At 31.7% G+C, this 10,056-nt stretch overlaps 1 protein-coding gene across 2 annotated transcripts; it reads right to left on the bottom strand.

Annotated features, from left to right (window-relative positions):
- Positions 1-4,987: 4,987 nt before the first annotated feature.
- LOC143080535 (dynein light chain roadblock-type 2) lies at positions 4,988-10,056 on the bottom strand. Of its 2 annotated transcripts, XM_076256419.1 has the most exons (5): positions 9,929-10,056; positions 8,906-8,981; positions 8,203-8,370; positions 6,432-6,503; positions 4,988-5,225 (listed from the first exon to the last, which is right to left on the bottom strand). In XM_076256419.1, exons 1-4 carry the CDS (start codon positions 9,929-9,931, stop codon positions 6,457-6,459), a joined length of 294 nt encoding a protein of 97 aa, XP_076112534.1. In that variant the 5' UTR covers positions 9,932-10,056; the 3' UTR covers positions 4,988-5,225; positions 6,432-6,456. The 2 variants fall into 2 exon arrangements, with proteins under 2 accessions (XP_076112534.1, XP_076112533.1); XM_076256418.1 differs by lacking the exon at positions 6,432-6,503.

Here is a 10,056-nt window from a genome sequence, read left to right as displayed (position 1 = left end):
AAATCTGCGTACAATAATATTATATTAAGTATTGTGCAATAGCAAGAAATTTTCAATTGCACAGTATTCCGCAATAGCAAGAAATCTTCAATTGCACAGTATTGTGCAATAGTAAGAAATTTTCAATTGCGCAATAGCAAGAAATCTTCAATTGCACAGTATTGTGCAGTAGCAAGAAATCTTCAATTGCACAGTATTGCACAATAGCAAGAAATATCTAATTGCACAATATTGCGCAATAGCAAGAAATTTTCAATTGAACAGTTTTGCGCAATAGCAAGAAATATTCAATTGCACAGTATTGTCCCGTTTTCAAATTGGTCTACATTAAGGTCCAAAGGGTCAAAAATTGAACATTATTTGATTTCATCAAAAATTGAATTCTTGGGGTTCTATGATATGCTGAATCTAACCATGTATTTAGATTTTGGATATTGGACCATAATAGGTAAATGTCCAATTTAAAATTTTTAAGTTTTTAAGTTTAAGTTCTTAGACCACATTCATTCTGTGTCAGAAACCTATGTTGTGTCAACTATTTAATCACAATCCAAATTAAGAGCTGTATCAAGCTTAAATGTTGTGTCCATACTTGCCCCAACTGTTCAGGGTTCAACCTCTGCGGTCGTATAAAGCTGCGCCCTGCGGAGCATCTGGTTACATTTTGAACTTCTTTTAGAGAAACACTGAATGGAATGAAACCAAACATGTCATGAATGTTCCTTATGAGGTGCTGACCAAGTGTTGTTACTTTGTAGCCAATCCATCATCCAAGATGGCCACCAGCGGGGGACTTAGTTTAACATAGGACCCTATGGGAAATGCATACAAATGACTTCTTTAAGAGAACCACTGAATGGAATGAAACCAAACATAGCATGAATGTTCCTTATGAACTGTTGACCAAGTGTTGTTACAATGTACTTTATGGCCAATCCATCATCAAAGATGGCCGCCTGCTTGGGACTTAGTTTAACATAGGATCCTATGGGAAATACATATAAATGTCTTCTTTTAGATAACCACTGAATGGAAGGAAACCAAACATAGCATGAATGCTCCTTATGAGATGCTGTCCAATTGTTATTACTTTGTAGCCGATCCATCATCCAAGATGGAGCCAGCAAGGGGCTAAGTTTAACATAGGACCCTATTGGAAATACATACAAATGTCTTCTTTTAGAGAACCACTGAATGGAAGGAAACCAAACATAGCATGAATGTTCCTAATGAGATGCTTACCAAGTGTTGTTACTTTGTCGCCAATCCAATGTCTAAGATGGCCGACAGTACGGGAACTTAGTTTAACATAGGACCCTATGGGAAATACATACAATTTTTTTCTTTTAGAGAACCACTGAATGGAATGAAACCAAACATAGTATGAATGTTCCTGATGAGATGCTGACCAAGTTTTGTTACTTTGTAGCCGATTCATCATCCAAGATGGCCGCCAGGGAGGGGCTTAGTTTAACATAGGACCCTATGGGAAATGCATATAAAAGTCTTCTTCTTGACAACCACTGAATTGAATGAAACCAAACATAACACTGATGCTCCTTTCCTAATCATGTGCTGACCAAGTGTGTTAATTTGTAGCCAAATTTTATCTTTTTTTATATGATTTCAAAAACCCAAGTAGAGTCAGGTGAGCATTACAGGCTTTTGAGAGCCTCTAGTTATTTGTTGCTGGTCTCAGTGATTTTTAAAATAAAACCCAATCTTTCACTCATTATATATGACAAGAAGTTTCATTCCAGTCTAGTTCACACCAAGAGTGACTGAGAAACAGAAATATGGTCACTTTTGTTTCTCCTTGCCATAGTTTTGCATCCGTTTGGATCGACAGAATGTACAAGTATGCAGCCACATCAATTCAGATGGGGGGGGGGGAGGGGTTGAACTGTTATGCTGTTATGGGGCAATTTGATTCTTTGTTATCTGTTATTCTGAAAATATATTTGCTGTTAGCTGTTATTGTCTTATTCATTGTTCACTGTTATTGGACTATTAGGTTTTTTGTTTTCTGTTATTGTGATAATGTATTTGCTGTTAACTGTTATTGAAAATTGGAATGTTAGCATTTGTTTTGACAGCCAATATTCGGTAAAAATTGAAGATTATTGGAGATTGCTTTGGGTCTACCACCAGTAATATTGTGGTCCCGTATTCGATTAAGGATTTCATAAACATATACCCATCACAGATCATCACATAAACATATTAATAGAATGGTTAGGTCCAGGACAACTCCAGTATATCTTATGATTATCCTTGTAATAAAATCCATTTTTTATGAACATGTAGCTTGCTATTCAGTGTGAGCCAAGGCTCCGTGTTGAAAGCTGTATTCTGACCTACATGTACAATGGTTTAATTTTATAAATTGTTACTTGGATGGAGAGTTGTTTCATTGGCACTCATACCACAACTGCCTATATCTATGTAGTAATTGTTTTGTATTGGGATATTGTTCCTCGTTTCCAGAACGTACATATTAAATTCGAACAATTCTTAATATGACAAAAAGGAAATATTTGGCCAAGGATATCTGATGAGGATGTCAATTAAGGACTAGGTCCTTACAAACATATAATAAAGTACACAGACTCAGATCTTTGATTCTTTTCAAAGCAGAACCAAATACATTGTACAATAAAAGTTCCAACCATGTCCTGGGTTCTGAAGCTGCACATAACTCATTACAAACAAAGATTTAGTTCGTCTTCAAGCCATTGTTCCACTACTTTACTATGTATTCTACTTACTAGTACACTAAAAAAAACTGATAATAAATTGTTTAAATATAGCCTTTGAAAATAGTGGAATAAATTACTTTTGCAGTTTCAAAATTAGTTCAAAGAACTTGATAAATTGCATGCTTATAATTGGTGCTTTTGATTTTTCTACACTATATACCTCTGTGGTCATAGTCTTATTAAGAAAAAAACCACACACCTCCTGCATTGAACGTACGTGCATTTAGAAAAAAATCAGAATGCGAATATATATATTCAAACTCTTTCAGGTAATTTTTTAGTAATAACAAACAAAAGAACTATGTCAATTGGACCTGCTTTGATACCATAACTGCCCTTAATTTTTTTGACAAAATATCATTTTTGTCTGCTATGGAGTTTCCATATATCGTCAAGTTATCAGAATGCCAATGGGGACTAACTGTGCACCACTAATTGCAGACCTGTTTCTGTATTGTTATGAGTTACAATTAATGGAAACATTCAGCAACTGGAGGGATTGTGCTTGATTTTCATATGATGGAGACATAATCTTTCAATCAGTCCAGGAACTGACTTATTTTAATATTTCATTCACAGTTATCTGTTTTTGTCCATTTTAATTCCTTGTTATCTGTTATAAGCCAAATCAATTTGCTGTTATTGGGACCCCCTTGCCCTTTTTTCTAAATACTGTGTGCTATATTAGGTGTATGGAATATTTAAGGATATGCATGTCAGTCTGGTATGTTTTATTTGACCATGACTTATACACAGTGATGCCAAAATGAATAAAACAGTCCATATATTTAAGTTTAGTTTAAAAAAAATGAAACATTCTCAAGATAAAAATCCTAAACTTCATTAACTGAACTAATTTTGGTCTATTTTAAATACAATGATACAAAATAATACGAGGTGCTTGTTGTAATTTCTTTAGGTTCACTAATTATATTATAGTAATACGAGTGAAAACATCACCAAGGATTCATAAAAATGAGGTCAAGGTCAGATGAAACCACAAAAAATTTACATTGACAAATGACCATGAAATGAGGTCATCAAGGTCACATCAACCATGCCAGACAAAAAATATTTACCTTACAAGCATTCCATAAATCATTGACCCATTGCTGTATCTGATAAACTGAGAAAACTAAAAACTTCACTGTCCAATCTAATGAACCATAAAAATGAGGTCAAAAGCATATGAAACCTGTCAAACAAACATGAACACCTCACAATCATTCCATGCACCTAATGTAACTATCAAGCTTATTGCTCATAGTATCTGATAACAAGCAATACAAAGTCCCCAAACCGTTAACATTTCATTGTCTTGGAACAAAATGCTAACTTGATCTATTATTTGTCATGTTGCAATCTATATAACAAATATCAAATCACTATTTTCAAGCATGATGAAATCATTAATGAGTGTTGAAAACTGATCATTTAAGTTAATTTTGTAGGTCCAAGGATCATAACTCTGCACAAAATTATCAGAATGGAACAAAATTTCAACTTGATCTGTAATATGTCATGATAAAACAATACACCTAATATCAAATCAAAATCTTCAAGCTTGATGAAAAAAAGTAGAAACTGATTTGTCTGACTGAAGGATGAACAGAGACAGACAGATGGACTGCAAACATAAAGTTTTTCTTGGCTTTATCCGCAGAATTAAAATGGAAACAATAAAAACCAGGTCAAGGTCAGAAGAAACCTACCAATCAGATGTGTACTCCTTACTTTCTATCATTACATACACAAAAATTTCAAATTTGTTCTATTTTATGTGGTAATTAGCATTAAGAATAAGTTTCATAACATTTGGTTGTGGCAAACTTAGGTTCAGAGAACTGAAACCTATTTGTGGACATACAGAAGAACAGATGGACAAGGGTTAAACTTAATTCCCTCTCTGCTCTGACTGGGACATAAAAACCATTTTTTTCAAGCAGTCATTAGACTATGGACATTTCCCAATGAAACTTTGTAACATAAGGTCTTCTGCCTTCTGAAATAAAAAGCTATATACAAATTTAATGTCGCTGCCCCAGATAGTAAATCAATACTGTTGTCCATCATATGGGGATTTTTGTTGCAGGCGAGACAAAACTTTAACCATGCTGAACCAAAATGTTGACAACACTATCAACGGAATCTAGGACTGCTATGTCTCACTTTTGCAACATAAATGACGTAAATAATTAATTTGGCTTTATAGCAAAAAAGAAAAAAACTAATTTTTTATATGTGTATTAATGATAAAATTCACATATTGACCAATAAATAATCTTTTTATAATGAATTAAATTAATGCTTAATTTTGGTCACAAAGTTGAAACGTAAATACATAAGACAAATTGTACATATTATATAACATTAAAACAAGAAATATTTAAAGTTTTGTTTCAGATGCAAGTTCCACAGCCTAATTGTCGTATGGTGATTGTATGCAGATCAATGTATACTCCTTTTCTGAAATAGAGAAAAATATATTATTCAGCAATGTGTTTCATAACGTGTATTCTAAATGAATATTTGTTTTTGTAAGATTGTCAGTCTTTGAAAAATTTCAATTGTCTTTTTTAAATAAAATATTTATTTAATAAATTGAGCAGTGTGTATGTTGTGAGGATTCTTTATACATTTTTTACCTCAATTCTAAAGAGTTGAACAACATTGTTCAATTAAATTTATTCACTCTAACATTATTATCTTCAGTTTAAAACATCACTGTGTAGTTTGGATAGTGTTTTTTTCTATTAAAACCTTTTCAATCTGTCTTTGGGAGAAAAAATTTTGAATAGTTTTCTGCATTGCATTACCAGGCCAAAACCCTTAGAGCAACACAATTGTGCATAAATTCATCTTGTTCAATCATACAAAAGGACTTGTTGGGGCTCAGGAAAAGTTTTATTTTGGATCTTTTTTACTGGTTTCTAAATATAAAGCATTTACAAAAATATATAAAAAATTCTATAAAGGTAGTATCACTATGATTGAAATTAGTGACAATATGAACTTAATCAATCTAAGAAGCATCTCATGCATGATAAGAAATGAGATGAAGTGTTGATCACTGTCTCTTATCTGTAAAATAAGCTGTAGTTGGAATAAGGATAAAAAGAGGAAGAAACACATGTGCGTGCATGAAAAAATATAGAAAAGTGTGTGTGCTTAAGTATAAATCGTGACATGTGTTTATATAAAAACATTGTTTGTGAGAATTAGCTGTGAAGTTATTAATTTACAATGTGTATATCTGTAAGCAGTAAGTTTCTGTACTGAGCAAGAAATGTAAGAAAATATGCATGCATACTATAAAACTAATCAAAATTAACTGCAGGATGATAATCCAAATAAACAATGTCTTAACACAAACTGTTCATATTTTCATAACATCATAAACATGTTAGAAAAGATTCAACAAAACTAAACAAATGGAGAAAACTAAATTGAATTCAAAGAAAACCTCAATTTGCCATCAGTAATAAATCATAACAAAATAAATGACCATAAATGTACATGTAAAATAAGACTTCAAACCAAAATATAACTGAAGAACTAGAATCAATCAAAATAAGGAAAAATTGTTTTCATAGAAAATCAAAACTTAAGGTAACAATTGCCCATTCTCAAAATTGAACTGTCATACAATTTTGCAAGCATCCATTCAAGTACCTTGTATACTTATGGGAAACAACTCTTACACCGCATCAGGATTCTGGATGACAATCAACAAATATTCATTTTCTGTATAAAAAGAGAAATATACATCTAAAGCAATGCTCTCAATTAAATGCATAGTTTTGAAATCATGCATTGTAAAATTTACATTGAATTTCTACATTACTTTTACAACATCTGATATTTTTTTATATCTTCATTTGGTTAATAATATAAATAATTATATAGATCTCATTTATTAGATTTCAATATTTTTTTTTTGTCTTTAAATGTTTTAATTATTATTTAAACTTTTTTAAATTTGCATAAAAACTATTTTTTGTTTTATTAGATGAGTTGTTCAACTCAAGCTTAGCATAACAGTTTTGATTATCTAGCCTAGCAACCACACAAAGTTTTTAAACACAATTATTAAAGCATGAATTACACACATTAAATTATCATATTTGTTTAAGAGTTGGTTTGGGAGGATGGAAACCCCTTTCTTAGAGTTTTCTTCTTAGTTTACGCAACTACATTGTAAAATCCCCTTTTAAATATTTCTGGATATACACCTAAATACATGGAGAATGAAGGGAAACAATAACGAAAGCTAACATTTCTCATGCTAACTAACAACACAATATTGGTAGCAAACTACAAGGTTATGATGTCCAATCTTTAAAACCCAATACAGAGACATTCGTAAATGAGAGCTGAGACCCATAGTCTTTAAGATAGTTATTAATCTGCTGTGAGCTTGGCACAGGCAATCCTCTCAGAATTTCTACCCCCTTATCATAATAATATATACCTTTATATAACACAAATTTTTTTTAAATGTCAGGGGGTGAAGAAATTCGGTTATATGCTGATTTCACGGCTGTCAAAACCCACTAAAACTTGTTATGTCGTAAATCTAAATTGATTTATCTTCACAATGGTGTTTAACACGCCTACTAAGATAAATCAATTAAGATTTACAACATGACAAATTTTAGTGGGGTTGTCAGTCGAGAAATCAACATATAACAGAATTTCGTCACCCCCTCGACCCCTGACATTTTTCTAAATTGTGAGTTAATTACCTTGTGTTATATAAGGGTGTTTAGAAAATTTTCTTTCTGAGACCAGTGCCTGTGGAGCTTGGTCATGGTAAGTAAAAGTATCTTATCTGATTAGAGTTAATCATCATGTTAATAAAATTAGTAAAAGCAAAAAATAAAAAATCAATCTGTGTTATAAATATTGTTAATATTGTTAAAATGTGTCATGTGTATGTGCACACAAATATATATAATAAATATACAATATACATAAGGCTACAAAACCTAAACCAAGAGCACATTTGAAAGCATATAAAACACTAATTTAACTAGCAAAGTTTGTTGTAAGTTGTTAAATTTGTATGTTAAAAAAGAGAAAGAAAGTCATGGTTTGTTTGTAAAGCATTAAAGTGGACAAAACATAGGCTCTGACATGTTATCATGGTTATGAAGCATTTAAAACTTGTGTATAATATCAGAATATTGTCTTTCAAACTAATTAATGAGTGACAAAGACTTTCTTTTTTAAGTTCTGATGATTCAATTATGCAAATTTTTTTAACCACTGACAAAATACAGTGTTCAATGTTTTTACCTGAATCATCAGAATGATACAATCAATGCAAATATTCAAAAGACTGTTACTATTATCTTTCTTGAAATATCTACTTTAATAGAAACAGACTATGAAAATGATGTTACTAGACTCATTTAATAAAACAATCTAGCTGTACACATACCAGGGGCAACCATAATTTCATGTTTTTTCGATCGTATCCTAAGGAATGTGAGGTCATTCTGTGGATCAATGTCACGGACTGTACTTCTGGCTTTTGATGTCAGTTGTGTGATCAGACCAGCATACTGTACTGTTGTAGAATTATCAAGGGTTGTTCTGATGGGAATACCTGAAAATAGATTAGGTCATACAAACATCTGTAATTCTTTATACAATTTTTTCAGGTACAAGCGATATGAAACCACATGTTTGTAAATTGATGATCATGAAGAACTTTAACTTGAAAATATTTTTTTTTCACTGATACCCTATTTATGTAAAAATCTGACTGAATAAAATAATCTGTTAGTAATATGAATATTGAAAGACTTGAAGCCCATTTTAAATGGTAAACGTATACATGGTATAAAACAAAGTGTTGAGTCCAGAAATAAATTCAACGAATCAATCACTGATGGTGGTATTCATGGTATTGATGTTTACAGGGTTTTATTTAGCTTTTGGAAAAGATGTACTTAGAATTGTTGAAAATATACTTCATAAGATGCAGGGTAGCAATTCAGTGGTTTTTTTTATCATTTGTAATCAAACTGAACAGTTAAAATTTTCAACACATTTCTGGTCTATCATATCTATGAATGATTACAAAAAAATGTGCATTTGACCATCCATTCAACAATGTTAGATATATCTGAGCATCATACCTTCCATATTAACAACAATAGTTCCAATGACCCCACGATGGCCTTGAATTCTCTTTAATGTTTCTTCTACTTCAGACTGAAATATAATAATAAAATAATGTAAAGATAAATTGGAGGTGAGTTATTTAATGTAGATGTCATATGAAGTACACTTTAGAAGTTTAGAGATTTCAAAGAAGTTTGGCAAGAACCATGGAGAGCCGTGAATCTAGGGGTAAGTGCATTGGACTAAATGTACTAACACAAACGTTCCTGGTGTGATTCCTTTTTTCCCATTCTGGGACGCAAATTTTCCGCCAGATGATATTTCATTCAGATAAAATTTTGCTTATCATACATGTATGTAAACACAAATTTCTCCATTTCCACACACCTCTCGAAGGCTTCAAGAGGTGCGTGGGAATGGTGAAAGAAGGGTTCTCCAGGTTAATCATGTTAATGGAAGAATCTACCAGTACATACATACATTTTTTACAATACTCGCTAATTGCTATAGCAATGACTGGCTTGTTATGATGTTATCAAATATTAAATACATGAACTTTTTGTATATCCATTTTAGGTAATCTTGTTTACAACTTGTCATTCAGTTTTACAAATGCTGTGTACATGGTGTAAGAGTTTAAATGTGGGTTATTTTTTTACAGAAAAAAAAGTATTGACATGCAATTCCAAGGGCAAAGATCTGTATACAAATCCTTGATGAGTCATACATCATTACATGGTCGATACTGCTCACCTGTTATCAAAATCCCTCATGGTTACAAATCAATGTTAAACAACTTTTGGTGAATATGTCCTTAACGGCGAGTTACACTAACGATATACAATCAACATAACTGGATTTTTTTCTCTCTTAAAAATAAAAGCTAAAAGGTGTCAAAAATATGAAAGTGTAGAATATTTCGTGTTTTTCTCATCTCTTTTCATTTTTTATATCAACTGCAAGTTAAGTTTCAGTGATTTAAGAAGATGGATTACTAAATCATCCTAAGTTTAAGATAAAGTGTATGTTATGCTTACCATTGTTGTGTGTGTTGTTTATGTTGTAGACTTGCTTGTGTTGAAAAAGATCTTTCCTTGGTTACAACTTTTGATTTGACATGCGTGAACTTGATTTCCGTTCTAATCACAATATAGCCTCCAAGAAA

This window comes from Mytilus galloprovincialis, chromosome 6 (assembly GCF_965363235.1).
Source record: "Mytilus galloprovincialis chromosome 6, xbMytGall1.hap1.1, whole genome shotgun sequence".
NCBI classification, from domain to species: domain Eukaryota; kingdom Metazoa; phylum Mollusca; class Bivalvia; order Mytilida; family Mytilidae; genus Mytilus; species Mytilus galloprovincialis.
This window is presented reverse-complemented; position numbering and strand designations above follow the sequence as displayed.

Coding starts and splice junctions, on each gene's coding strand:
- LOC143080535 (XM_076256419.1), bottom strand. Junction 8,371..8,905: donor TATTGTTGTTAATATGGAAG/GTATGATGCTCA, acceptor ATCTATTTTCAG/GTATTCCCATCAGAACAACC. Junction 6,504..8,202: donor TGAAATTATGGTTGCCCCTG/GTATGTGTACAG, acceptor CTTTTTATACAG/AAAATGAATATTTGTTGATT.